Here is a 13,998-nt window from a genome sequence, read left to right as displayed (position 1 = left end):
ATAACATTATTTATTATGATCAACATAAAACAATTCTCATATAATAATGATAATAACTTGATAGTAAACGTCGTTTTCGTATTATACTCTATAACTCTATATGATCGCATCGCGTTTATTACCTTGAAGAAAGTTAAAATTCGAAATATTCCAAAAAATATTCTCACCGATGTAGTTTATGAACTGCATCTTTTTTTACAGCGTAATCGGCTTTCTTTTCCATGCAAGTTTTTTGCCCCCTTGTTGCCTCTACAGGAGGTCTATTAAAAATTCAACGACACGTCGTTGTCGTTGGTCACAAAATGATATGCGTGACGGAACATTATGGAGTTGGAAAAACTTGTATAACAAGTTCGATGAACATGCTGCGACCCAACATATATCTCCCTGTTTATTAGTACACAGACATTAATATTTTTTGTGATCAATTCTTATGCCCGTAAAGTTTTGTACGAACTAAAAAAACGCTATATCAACTAGGGATAGTATTTGTAATATTTAATACATTCTTCAACGTAGTAACCATCTGTTATATTCACATTACGAGCATGCGTGTTGACCACTTTGCGCAACGAAGTTGCAATAACTGAAATTTTCCACACTAGTCTTCGACATGTACGTTACCGAACATTCGGGTTACAGAGGTATCGAGCATTTATCATGTATTATAATAATTTTCGAATTATAATGAATATTATAGATAATGATCTTTGTGCAAACTTGTGAATTACAGAAATGCATTAAAACAGAAAAACTATATTTTTTTTACTTATCGCATAAGCTTTTCCTTTTGACATTATACATGTTCAGACTTTTTAATCGTGAATTGATTTAATATTTTGATCAGAGACTTTTAAGTTTTATATGAAAAATCATAGCCTATATTATTATACTGAAGTCTTAGTGCTTCTCAAATTATTAATTTTCAGAATTTTTTAAATATTTCTTGTGTGTGTATTTATAACAATATTAAGTAAATATAATAAATTTAAATTAGTTTGATATTATAATATTGTCAAACATTTTAATTTTGTAACATTAAAACATCGCTAGATTTTGTGTGGGCAATTGAACTGAATCGACTCGGTTTGGAACTGATCGGTTTATGGCCAAGGACCAATGAGACAGTTAAGAATACCTTCGTTTCTGATCTTCGTGTGGGCATGATTTTCTTTGTAATAACTTTCCTATCCATTATTCCTCTTTTATGCTCCTTTGTACAAGTCTGGGGCGACATGATACTTATGATAGACAACCTCCAAGTTACTTTACCTTTAATAGTGGTTTCGCTGAAACTTGTCATCATACGATGGAAGCGTACAGGTATGTCTAAAATTAATATACAGTTTAGGTTTAGACTTTCTCGTTTTTTGCTAGCTTCTTCGCCGAATTATTTATTATATTAAATTTCTAAACTGTATTTTTTAGTAGCGTAAATTCGGGTAAGATGGCCATACAGGAAAGATGGCCAACCTATGTTCTTTTAATCTAGCTCGCCATGAAACATCGAATGGCCAACATGGGTTGGCCATCTTTCCTGTATGGCCATCTTATGCGAGTTTACCCTATATATCAGGATTGATGGTAAAAATTAATGGATAATGAAATATATTAATAAATTTTTTATTTACTTAGGAATAAGTAATTATATAGAGCTTGCTAAGTATATAGGTTTATACTTTTTCATATAAATTGCTAATGTTTTTTTATACATACAAGTTTATAATATTTTCAAGCTGTTGCACTTCTCGTAAATATGATGGCGGAAGATTGGATGAAATTAAAGGTACACTCAGAAAGAGACGTGATGATAAGACGAGCGGGAGCGGCGCGATTGATCGTAATCTGTGGATATTTTTTGATGATATTCGTATTCGTCGTGCTCATCGTTCTTCCTTCTTTCGGTCTACACTTCAGATATATAACAAATCTTACAAATCAGGAAAGACTGTTACCATTTCAAGCGTATTACTTCTATAACACAGATAGAAGTCCACAATTTGAACTTGCGTTTGTGATTCAAGCTACGACGATGTGTGTAGGCGCAATAACGTATACCTCGGTAGATGCCTTTCTTGGACTCACGATCCTTCACATCTGTGGCCAATTGGAGAATTTCAAATATCGATTAGACAATTTGGTATCGTGCAAGGCTTTCGATAGCACTCTGCGCAATAACGTAGAGACTCATTTACGGATAATAAGGTATTTCCATAATTTATAATTGTCACAATAGCGTCACGATAACATTATAAACGATAAGCATTAGTAGTCATGGTATGAGAAATTTTGTTAATTTTTTCTTAATTAATTCTATTTTTTATGATCTCTCTTTTTCTCTCTCTTTCTTTTTGTATGTGAACTATTTAATGTAATTCTTTCTGTGTTCCATGTATTTACATTACATTAATAATTGCAATTCTTAAACGTACCAACATGTATTTTGTTTGATTGAATATAAAATCTTTTTAAACATATTTACATTTATAGATTTGCCAGTAAGATTGAAGATATATTCACTTTAATGATGTTGGGACTAGTACTTTATTTTGGTATTTTATTTTGTCTATTTGGATTTCTATTGGTTACTGTAAGTGTGAATGAAAAGAGAACCTAAAAAATGTATATTAATTATGTAATTAATTAAAAATATAATTTTATTAATTAGCAGTAATTAGCAAGATGTATTATCCAGGTGATTAATGGAGACGAGATAGGTGACATATCTCCTTCACGAGTATGCTTTTTGGTGATTGGAGTCTTTACTCTATTGGCGCATACATTGCTTTATTGCGGTGCAGGGGAAATTATAGCAGAGCAAGTAAGTTGTAATATTTATAATATACTCATATCAATAAGTAAAATATAAACTTAACACTTTTTAGTTTGTTTTTAATTTACATTGTAATTAATTTACACACACATTTATATGTATATAAAATAACATATAGCATTATAACGGTGTTATAAGCTCAGTAATTTGTGTATAACTCATAAATACTATTTTTATAAACTTTAAATAAAATTAGGTTATTATATCACTTATCAGATTTTTTTTACTTTTTTCTTATTTTTATTTTTAGATACAAACAAAGAATTAGTTAAAAATTCTACTTAATTTTAATTTATATTTATGGAATGTACTAAATGTTTAAATTTTGTTAAAAATAATAAAAATAGTGAATCAACGCATTTATTTATATGTGTTTATACGTGTCAAGTGTGAAGCAGTATACCATACTATGTGCAATCTTGAGTGGTACAAATTGGAATCAAGAAAAGAGAAAAATCTTATTTTATTAATGATACGTGCCAATGAACCTTTTCGTATCACTGCGGGAAAGATAATTCCACTAACAATGACCACATTTTGCAGCGTAAGATTATTAACAATTTAAATCTTATAAATAACTGTTTATATATAAAATTTACATATTATTACTAATTAATACTTATCGCTAATCTCTTCTCTGAAAAAGAAAATGATGATATATTCTGATATATACATATATGTACATGTTTGACTTATTTGATATATTCCAAAAAATTAAAAAGTTAATAAAATTTTACATTACTTTCTACTTTATACTATTTCTAAATTAAGAAATAATTTTTAGCTATTGAAAACGTCAGCTGGCTACATATCATTTTTACTAGCAAAGCGCTAGTTCATGAGAAACATATGGTATATTACTTATTTGGAAGTAAGCTAAGAAAATAGGTATAAATAAAGTAATTAGAAATAAATTAATAATTATGTTAATCAGGGTAGAAGTAAATTTGTTATTAATTGTAAATTATATATTGTGAATGGATGTAACGTTTATCAAATATTTTGATTTAGAACGTGCTCTTAAACTCATGACGTGTCTTCTTATCAGTTAATGAACAAATCAATAATCAGATAAACATATTTTACATATATTAAAATTATTATAATAAATAATATTTTTATGTAGTTATAAAATTGTTCATGATAGAACACAATACGTAAATGTATTTTAAAAAACAAATACACATAAATTTATTAATAATTGTTATAATTATTGAAGGACAATTTAAAAACTTTTCTGATATAAGAATGCATTTGCAATATAATAATAACGATATTATAGTTCTATAGATCCAATGGTACACGCACTGCACATTTATTTACGATATTATCAAGAAATGCATATGTCTCTTCAATAGACATTCACAGTTTTCATATAGCTTATAGGACACTCCCTCTATATGTATATCCTTTTCCTCGCATCGCACTTTTTCTCTAATATTTTTTCTGAATTTCTGGCTTTTGCAAAAGTATTTTACCCAGCAAACTACACATATGTTTCTAGTTATGAAGTGAATACGATCGTCGTTACGCGAAGTATGAAAAAACTTTTAACGTGTAATTTGACGCGTATTGGTGATGTACATACCATGCACAACGCAATATACCTCCCTTCTTATTAGCGTAAACTTTGTTTTTTTGTGACTTATTCTTATGTTCGTAAAGTTTTGGAACGAAAGGAACAGCTGTTACCAATTGGGAATAGCATTTGTAATATTTAATGCATTCTTCGACGAAACAGTCAGGTTATTGCACTCATATCGCGGGACATGCGTGATGAACATCTGTCGCACTAGTATGGCAAGTGAGGGGAGCGTCTTCGCATTAGTCTTCGGCATGGATATTTCCAAACATTCAGGGTACAGAGGTAGCGAACATTTGATATGTATCTTTCGCGAGTAAGAGCGAGAATTTCCTGAACATTTTTTGGATTAGTGTGTAATTGCTATATTTAAATAAATACTAGTATTTATAATATATAAGCCAGGATTGTGTGTGTGTGTGTGTGTGTGTGTGTGTGTGTGTGTGTGTGTGTGTGTGTGTGTGTGTGTGTGTGTGTGTGTGTGTGTGTGTGTGTGTGTGTGTGTGTGTGGGTGGGTGGGTGGGTGTGTGTGTGTGTGTGTGTTGGTGTGTGTGTGTGTGTGTGTGTGTGTGTGTGTGTGTGTGTGTGTGTGTGTGTGTGTGTGTGTGTGTGTGTGTGTGTGTGTGTGTGTGTGTGTGTGTGTGTGTGTGTGTGTGTGTGTGTGTGTGTGTGTGTGTGTGTGTGTGTGCCTATAAATATTTTACTTCGCGAGTGTGATGTTTGCAAAAAGATATATTCTTGAATATTGTTATGTTGCTATAGTTTTTACAATTTTTTCGTAATCTTTAATAATTATACGTGCCCGAAATTAAAAATTGTTGTATAAATTTTCTGAATTTTCAGTTTTAAAGTTTCAAAATATCGTAAATTTCAATTATTAAATAAATTTAAATATTAAATAATAATTATTAAAATTAAGTAAATTTTCTTCTAATACATATAACTTTAACTTGTTACTAGATTTTACGTGGGCGGTTGAATTAAATCGCTTGGGTTTAGAACTGATCGGATTATGGCCCAAGAGCGATAAATTATCTAAAAATAAATTCGCTTCCGATCTTCGCGTGATCATTATTTTCGTTATAGTGGGCTTTGTCTCTGGTATACCTCTCACATGCTCCCTTATACGAGTTTGGGGGAACATGATACTTATGATAGACAATTTACAAGTTACTTTACCATTTCTAGTGGTCTTGTTGAAACTTGTTATTATGCGATGGAAACAAACAGGTAGAATTATTAAAGTAACACAAAAATATCAAGGAAATTTATATTTATATTATACAAAATATATAAAGCTTAACGTGTTTTTAAAGGTACTTGCTTTATCTTTAAAACGTGACGCGATGTGGGATGGTCCTGCAGTAAATTATTATTTTGCTATATTTCAAAGCATTTTTATCCATCATAAAAATGATGGCAGAAGACTGGATGGAATTGAAGACAACAAAGGAGAGGGATGTAATGATGGAACGAGCACAGATTGCCAGAACTATTGTCATTAGCGGATACGTTCTAATGGTATTGGCGTTCATTGTGATCATCGTTCTTCCGTGTTTTGGCTCAACGTTAAGGCATTTGACAAATCTCACGGATCCGGGCAAGCCGCTGCCGCTGCAGACTTATTATTTTTACGATATAAATAAGAGCCCGCAATTTGAATTAACATACGCCGTTCAAGCTATCACAATCTTCTTGGCCGCTGTAACTTACACTTCGGTAGACGCTTTTCTTGGACTAGTGATCCTTCACTTCAGTGGTCAACTGGAAAATTTCAAAGGCCGTATAACTAGTTTGGTTTCGTGCCAGAATTTTATCTACGCTCTAAGTAATAGCATAATGAATCATATGCGGCTCATCAGGTATCTATGTACATATATACACACATTAATATTTTCGATATAATTACACGATTACAATTAAAATCTAGAAAGATTTTATAAAAAAAATTTATTTAGCAAGTCATTAGTAAAATCAATTTAATAATCAGATACAACACTTTTTAAAATTATTTTAAAGAACTTACAGGAAACAATCGTATAAAACATTATGGAAAAGATAATATTTAAATAATTTATAATTTAGTACATTAAAATTATATGTACATTGTTATCCCAAATTAAGATTGTGTGAAGCAGATATTTTTCATACATTATTGACATTATTTATATTTTAATTTTAATTTTTATTACATTTTCTATTATTACATTTCCTTTAAAATATGAATTATAAGAAATATCAAAAATAAACATAAAATAATATTTTATTAAATATACGATAAAACATTAAATATCTTTGTAAGTACTTTTTCTGTTATGATTAATAAAAGAAATGTAAGAAACTTTTTTGCAAAATTTTATTGACATAGTTTTAAATATTTTTTAGATTTATTGTAAAAAAATTTTTAATGTAATTTTTCATACATATTTTTATAGATTCGCCAATATTATTGAAAATACCTTTACCTTAATGTTGTTAGGCTTAGTATTTTACTTTGGTATTGTATTTTGTCTACATGGATTCTTATTGCTTACTGTAAGTTTTTAAACAGACTTCTAATTAAAAATATTAATGCACTTTGTATATTTTTATTTCTTAGAAAACATCTTTTATCTTTTTTATTTCGAAATGTGTAGATTGTTGTTATACCAACTGGCATTAACTAATTCTTATTAATTAGCAAGATATATTGTTCAGGTGATTACCGAAGAAAGTAATTTTTCTTTCGCACGGTTATGTTTTCCATTAATTAGTATTACCATTTTACTTACGCATACTTTCCTTTATTGCGGTGCCGGAGAGATTGTAACAATGCAAGTAAGTTACAAACTCAATTCGTTAAAATTCATAAATGTCTTGTAGCACAATGTCATATTAATACAACATAACATGTTATTAATATGTTATTCTATACATGCATGTTAAGTGTGAAGAAGTATATCGTGCTTTGTGCGATCTTGAGTGGTACAAACTAGAACCAAAAAAGGCAAAAACTTTTATTTTAATAATGATACGAGCCAGCCAACCTTTCCGTATCACTGCAGGAAAAATATTTCCACTTACAATGACCACATTCTGCAGTGTAAGATTATAAATAATTTATCTAAAATTTATTTTGTCATTAATTTAAAAAAATATTTGCATTGCTTACTTCCTTTAATATATAACGTAAATAGAAAAAATATCTTTTGCATTAACCGCCTAATTTTTAGTCTTTTTATTTTCTTGTAGAGTACTTAATCGTTAAAACATAAATGCTAAATTAAGATAATAAAACAGTTACATATATATATATATATATATATATTTCTAATTATACTTACAAAAAATAATAATTTATATTTTTTAAATACTTTTATTTGCATATTTATCCGTTAAAAAAATTGTATTCTATTACCTACTTACATAGATAATATGTTACAGTTGTTGAAAACATCGGCTGGCTACATATCATTCCTATTGGCAAACCGAAGATGAGAAAGAAGTCAAAATCACGCTAGTACGACATTTATATTAAAAGATTTATGAGAAAAGTAGATGTAATAATCTTTTAATTAAATAATTACAAATGTAACAAAGATATATTAATCATAATAGAAAAAAAATTTGTTATTTAATTCAATGTTTGTTATTTTATATATAAGGGAGACCGGGGCGAAGTCGGCCCTATTTTTTTAGTGCTGATTTTTAACAACAAAATAAATTATTTTAGTGAAATATAGTATACTATTGTAAAGAGTGAACCCTTGGCTACAAAATTTATATAGGCATTTTTGGTCTACGTCGCTTTGTTCAACCGGTATAAAGTAAAAACGACAAAGGTGCAAAAATCGATAAGTCAAAATTCCCGGGGCGGAGTCGCGGCGTGTTTTCATATTCTCGGACTGGATTTTAAATAAAGATACATAATTTTGATCATAAAAAAATAATAGAATACACTTTATTCCTTGTTTTTTAGTAGGAAAATGGAAGCGGAAAATAATAATTTTAAGAAAATCAATTTTTCACAACACCTCCACGGAAAGTTTGACTTTCCATGCCTGTAGAGAGGGGCGAAATTGACCAATTTCACGCCAGGGCGGCATTAGCGGGCGGAAAGTAACCAATTTCCTCCCTAGGGCGGAAAATGATCACTTTCGTCCTGCTAAATAGGGACCCTGCACATATTATTTAGCTTTCTTGACATCGTTTTGGTTTGGTCACGATTTTGTCCCGAACACAAGTTTTAGGTTTGGTCGCTTATAAAATAATAGAAATCAATAAAAATAAAAAAACTGCACTGGATTCGTGTTCAGCATGCATTACTCTTTAGAATCACTTACTTTGAGATTTGGAAAGACAATAATACTTAAGATATTACAAACTTTCGACGCGGAAGAAATTTTACTTTCAACCTGCCAAAACACGTTTGCTTCGATAAGAATCACAACATAGCACGTATCCTCACTAAACTCCGTTGGTCACGTGGGCACAATAAGCTGCGTTTACAGTATTAATGGCGAGTTCACACAACATACGGATTTTGAGATAATTGCAAAAACGACTCCACCCCGGGACCGACTTCGCCCCGGTTTTCCCTAACGTTCAATGTCAAATATTTTGATTTAGAACGTGCTCTTAAACTCATGACGTTTCTTCTTATCAGTTAATGAACAAATCAAAATATAATCAGATAAACATATTTTACATATATTTAAAATTATTATAATAAAAAATATTTTTATGTAGTTATAAAATCGTTTATGATAGAACACAATACGTAAATTTATTAATAATTGTTATAATTATTGAAGGACAATTAAAAAATTTTTTTGATAGGAATGCATTGCAATATAATAATAACAATATTATAGTTCTATAGATTCAATGGACGCACTGCACATTTATTTACGATATTATCAAGAAATACATATGTCTCTTCAATTGACATTCACAGTTTTCATCTAGATTATAGGACACTCTCTCTATATATATCCTTTTCTTCGCATCGCACTTTTTCTCTAAAATTTTTTCTGAATTTCTGGCTTTTGCAAAAGTATTTTACCCAGCAACTACACATATGTCTCTAGTTATGAAGTGAATACGATCGTCGTTACGCAAAGTATGAAAAAACTTTTAGCCTATAATTTGACGAGTATTGGTGATGTACATACCGTATGCACAACGCAATATACCTTTCTTCTTATTAGCGTGAACGTTGTTTTTTGTGACTTATTCTTATGTTCGTAAAGTTTTGGAACGAAAGGAACAGCTGTTATCAATTGGGAATAGCATTTGTAATATTTAATGCATTCTTCGACGAAGCAGCCAGGTTATTGTACTCATATCGCGGGACATGCGTGATGAACATCTGTCGCACTAGTATGGCAAGTGAGGTGAGCGTCTTCGCATTAGTCTTCGGCATGGATATTTCCAAACATTCAGGGTACAGAGGTAGCGAACATTTGATATGTATCTTTCGCGAGTAAGAGCGAGAATTTCCTGAACATTTTTTGGATTAGTGTAATTGCTATATTTAAATAAATACTAGTATTTATAATATATAAGCCAGGATTGTGTGTGTGTGTGTGTGTGTGTGTGTGTGTGGGTGTGTGTGTGTGTGTGTGTGTGTGTGTGTGTGTGTGTGTGTGTGTGTGTGTGTGTGTGTGTGTGTGTGTGTGTGTGTGTGTGTGTGTGTGTGTGTGTGTGTGTGTGTGTGTGTGTGTGTGTGTGTGTGTGTGTGTGTGTGTGGTGTGTGTGTGTGTGTGTGTGTGTGTGTGTGTGTGTGTGTGTGTGTGTGTGTGTGTGTGTGTGTGTGTGTGTGTGTGTGTGTGTGTGTGTGTGTGTGTGTGTGTGTGTGTGTGTGTGTGTGTGTGTGTGTGTGTGTGTGTGTGTGTGTGTGTGTGTGTGTGTGTGTGTGTGTGTGTGTGTGGTGTGTGTGTGTGTGTGTGTGTGTGTGTGTGTGTGTGTGTGTGTGTGTGTGTGTGTGTGTGTGTGTGTGTGTGTGTGTGTGTGTGTGTGTGTGCCTATAAATATTTTACTTCGCGAGTGTGATGTTTGCAAAAAGATATATTCTTGAATATTGTTATGTTGCTATAGTTTTTACAATTCTTTCGTAATCTTTAATAATTATACGTGCCCGAAATTAAAAATTCTTGTATAAATTTTCTGAATTTTCAGTTTTAGAGTTTCAAAATATCGTAAATTTCAATTATTAAATAAATTTTAGCATTAAATAATCATTATTAAAATTAAGTAAATTTTCTTCTAATTGTATATAACTTTAACTTGTTACTAGATTTTACGTGGGCAGTTGAATTAAATCGCTTGGGTTTAGAACTGGTCGGATTATGGCCCAAGAGCGATAAAATATCTAAAAATAAATTCGCTTCCGATCTTCGCGTGATCATTATTTTCGTTATAGTGGGATTTGCCTCTGGTATACCTCTCACATGCTCCCTTATACGAGTTTGGGGGAACATGATACTTATGATAGACAATCTCCAAGTTACTTTATCATTTCTAGTAATCTTGTTAAAACTTGTTATTATGCGATGGAAACAAACAGGTATGATTAGAATTATTTATGTAACACAAAAATATCACGGAAATTTATATTTATTATACAAAATATATAAAGCTTAACGTGTTTTTAAAGGTACTTGCCTTATCTTTAAAACGTGACGCGATATAGGATGGTCCTGCAGTAAATGATTATTTTGCTATATTTCAAAGCACTTTCATCCATCATAAAAATGATGGCAGAAGACTGGATGGAATTGAAGACAACAAAGGAGAGGGATGTAATGATGGAACAAGCACAGATTGCCAGAACGATTGTCATTAGCGGATACGTTCTAATGGTATCGGAGTTCATTATGATCATCGTTCTTCCGTGTTTTGGCTTAACGTTAAGGCATTTGACAAATCTCACGGATTCGGGAAAGCCGCTGCCGCTGCAGACTTATTATTTTTACGATATAACTAAGAGCCCGCAATTTGAATTAACATACGCCGTTCAAGCTATCACAATCTTCTTGGCCGCTGTAACTTACACTTCGGTAGACGCTTTTCTTGGACTAGTGATCTTCACTTCAGTGGTCAACTGGAAAATTTCAAAGGCCGTATAACTAGTTTGGTTTCGTGCCAGAATTTTATCTACGCTCTAAGTAATAGCATAATGAATCATATGCGGCTCATCAGGTATCTATGTACATATACACACATTAATATTTTCGATATAATTACACGATTACAATTAAAATTTAGAAAGATTCTATAAAAAAAATTTATTTAGCAAGTCATTAGTAAAATCAATTTAATAATCAGATACAACACTTTTTAAATTTATTTTAAAGAACTTACAGGAAACAATCGTATAAAACATTATCATGAAAAAAATAATATTTAAATAATTTATAATTTAGTACATTAAAATTATATGTACATTGTTATCCCAAATTCAGATTGTGAAGTAGATATTTTTCATACATTATTGAAATTTTATTTATATTTTAATTCCAATTTTTATTACATTTTTTATTATTGCTTTAAAATGTAAATTATAAGAAATATCAAAAATAAATATAGAATAATATTTCATTAAATACGATAAAACAATAAGTATCTTCTAAGTAATTTTCTGTTATAATTAATAAAAAAAATGTAAGAAACCTTTTTGCAAAATTTTATTGACATAATAGTTTTAAATATTTTTTAGATTTATTGTGAAAAATTAAAAATTGTAATTTTTTAAACATATTTTTATAGATTCGCTAATATGATTGAAAATACTTTTACCTTAATGATGTTGAGCTTAGTATTTTACTTTGGTATTGTATTTTGTCTACATGGATTCTTATTGCTTACTGTAAGTTTTTAAACAGAATTCTAATTAAGAATATTAATGCACTTCGTATATTTTTATTTCTTAGAAAACATCTTTTATCTTTTTTATTTCAAAATGTGTAGATTGTTGTTATACCAACTGGCATTAACTAATTCTTATTAATTAGCAAGGTATATTGTTCAGGTGATTACCGAAGAAGATAATTTTTCTTTAGCACGGTTATGTTTTCCATTAATTAGTATCACCATTTTACTTACGCATACCTTTCTTTATTGCGGTGCCGGAGAGATTGTAACAATTAAAGTGAGTTACAAACTCAATTCGTTAAAATTCATAAATGTCTTGTAGCACTATATGTCATATTAATACAACATAACATGTTATTAATATGTTATATTCTATACCTGCATGTTAAGTGTGAAGAAGTATATCGTGTTTTGTGCGATCTTGAGTGGTACAAACTAGAACCAAAAAAGACAAAAACTTTTATCTTAATAATGGTACAAGCCAGCCAACCTTTCCGTATCACTGCAGGAAAAACATTTCCACTTACAATGACCACATTTTGCAGTGTAAGATTATTAATAATTTATCTAAAATTTATTTTGTCGTTAATCTGAAAAAATATTTGCATTACTTACTTCCTTTAATATACATATAACGTAAATGGAAAAAATATCTTTTGCATTAACCGCCTAATTTTTATTTTTTTTATTTTTTTGTAGAGTATACTTAATCGTTAAAACATAAATGCCAAATTAAGATAATGAAACGGTTACGTAAATATACATATTTCTAATTATATTTACAAAAAAATAATAATTTATATTTTTTTAATACTTTTAATTGCATATATTTATCAGTTTAAAAAATTAAATTCTATTATCTACTTACATAGAGAATATGTTACAGTTGTTGAAAACATCGGCTGGCTACATATCATTTCTATTCGCAAACCGAAGATGAGAAAGAAGTCAAAATCACGCTAGTACGACAATTATATTAAAAGATTTATGAAAAAAGTAGACGTAATAATCTTTTAATTAAATAATTACAAATGTAACGGCGATATGTTAATTATAATAGAAATAAAATATTTGTTATTTAATTCAATGTTTGTTATTTTATGTAATATTTGAAATTAATATATTTGTTAAAAAATATTATTTTTCATTTTTATAATCACTACGTTAACAATACCTTTTTCAGCAAAATACTCCTTAAAGTTCAAGATTTTTATAGTAATTTAAGCATTTTAATTTAACAATAAATAGATGTTAAATATATTATACATAACATATTTTTAATTTAGTTTTATTAGATTTCAATTTGTAAAGAAATTATGTATTTTTTACAAAAGCATATATTTTATTTTGTAAGAACCCAATATTTTCAACAACTCAGTTACAACGAAAACGAATACATCTTGGAATGTATCTTTTCTAATAAATACAAAACGAATACACGACGTGAATAAACGTGTGATGCATTCTATAAAATCTATTAACTACAGCAAAATTGTATAAACTATGCGATCGAAGCGTGAGAATACAACAGCTGTATATAAGTGCGCTTTTTTGCCAACATGATATCTACCTATTATTATAAAATTTTTCATTCCTTAATGTTTTGCACGATATTTGATGCTGAAAACTTGTCTGAAAATATAAAACGAGGGGAAATATCAAACGAACGACATAGAATATTTAAAACACTTCCAATGCAAGTTCATCATTCGGCACTTTCGAGAACTTT

The 13,998-nt window shown here is 29.8% G+C and overlaps 2 protein-coding genes, 1 long non-coding RNA gene and 1 pseudogene across 5 annotated transcripts; 3 read left to right on the top strand and 1 right to left on the bottom strand.

The window, feature by feature from the left end:
- The first annotated feature begins 399 nt into the window (after window positions 1-399).
- Window positions 400-3,911, top strand: LOC143896482 (odorant receptor 10-like). Its single transcript, XM_077404385.1, has 7 exons — window positions 400-644; window positions 1,054-1,323; window positions 1,737-2,205; window positions 2,491-2,590; window positions 2,696-2,821; window positions 3,222-3,377; window positions 3,618-3,911. The coding sequence occupies exons 1-7, from the start codon at window positions 614-616 to the stop codon at window positions 3,666-3,668; spliced, it is 1,203 nt and encodes a 400-aa protein (XP_077260511.1). The 5' UTR covers window positions 400-613; the 3' UTR covers window positions 3,669-3,911.
- Window positions 3,912-4,173: 262 nt separating this feature from the next.
- Window positions 4,174-8,962, top strand: LOC143896443 (odorant receptor 13a-like). The gene is made up of 7 exons (XM_077404341.1): window positions 4,174-4,700; window positions 5,376-5,645; window positions 5,809-6,277; window positions 6,851-6,950; window positions 7,113-7,232; window positions 7,342-7,497; window positions 7,839-8,962. The coding sequence occupies exons 1-7, from the start codon at window positions 4,487-4,489 to the stop codon at window positions 7,890-7,892; spliced, it is 1,383 nt and encodes a 460-aa protein (XP_077260467.1). The 5' UTR covers window positions 4,174-4,486; the 3' UTR covers window positions 7,893-8,962.
- Window positions 8,963-9,192: 230 nt separating this feature from the next.
- LOC143896435 (uncharacterized) lies at window positions 9,193-13,272 on the top strand (annotated as a pseudogene). The gene is made up of 7 exons (XR_013256646.1): window positions 9,193-9,848; window positions 10,693-10,962; window positions 11,130-11,597; window positions 12,165-12,264; window positions 12,427-12,546; window positions 12,660-12,815; window positions 13,156-13,272. The product of XR_013256646.1 is annotated as an uncharacterized LOC143896435 (transcript).
- LOC143896619 (uncharacterized) lies at window positions 11,371-13,923 on the bottom strand. Of its 2 annotated transcripts, none has more exons than XR_013256711.1 (3): window positions 13,840-13,923; window positions 12,507-12,859; window positions 11,371-11,499 (listed from the first exon to the last, which is right to left on the bottom strand). It is a non-coding gene; the product is annotated as an uncharacterized LOC143896619 (long non-coding RNA). The 2 variants fall into 2 exon arrangements; XR_013256710.1 differs by lacking the exon at window positions 13,840-13,923 and adding an exon at window positions 13,138-13,245.
- Window positions 13,924-13,998: the final 75 nt, after the last annotated feature.

The sequence above is a fragment of the Temnothorax americanus genome, unplaced genomic scaffold (assembly GCF_048541705.1).
Source record: "Temnothorax americanus isolate GAGA-0224 unplaced genomic scaffold, ASM4854170v1 Scaffold1, whole genome shotgun sequence".
NCBI lineage: Eukaryota > Metazoa > Arthropoda > Insecta > Hymenoptera > Formicidae > Temnothorax > Temnothorax americanus.
The sequence above is the reverse complement of the archived record's forward strand: the minus strand, read 5'-3'. Positions and strand labels throughout refer to the sequence as shown.

What these genes read in the sequence shown, in the direction of transcription:
- LOC143896482 (XM_077404385.1), top strand. Translation starts at nt 614, where the DNA reads ATGTACGTTACCGAACATTCGGGTTACAGAG. An exon ending in CGAACATTCGGGTTACAGAG is followed by an intron (nt 645 to 1,053) that starts GTATCGAGCATT and finishes AAACATCGCTAG; the next exon opens with ATTTTGTGTGGGCAATTGAA. An exon ending in TTGGATTTCTATTGGTTACT is followed by an intron (nt 2,591 to 2,695) that starts GTAAGTGTGAAT and finishes TGTATTATCCAG; the next exon opens with GTGATTAATGGAGACGAGAT.
- LOC143896443 (XM_077404341.1), top strand. Translation starts at nt 4,487, where the DNA reads ATGTTCGTAAAGTTTTGGAACGAAAGGAACAGCTGTTACCAATTGGGA. An exon ending in ATGGATTCTTATTGCTTACT is followed by an intron (nt 6,951 to 7,112) that starts GTAAGTTTTTAA and finishes TATATTGTTCAG; the next exon opens with GTGATTACCGAAGAAAGTAA. An exon ending in GAGAGATTGTAACAATGCAA is followed by an intron (nt 7,233 to 7,341) that starts GTAAGTTACAAA and finishes ATGCATGTTAAG; the next exon opens with TGTGAAGAAGTATATCGTGC.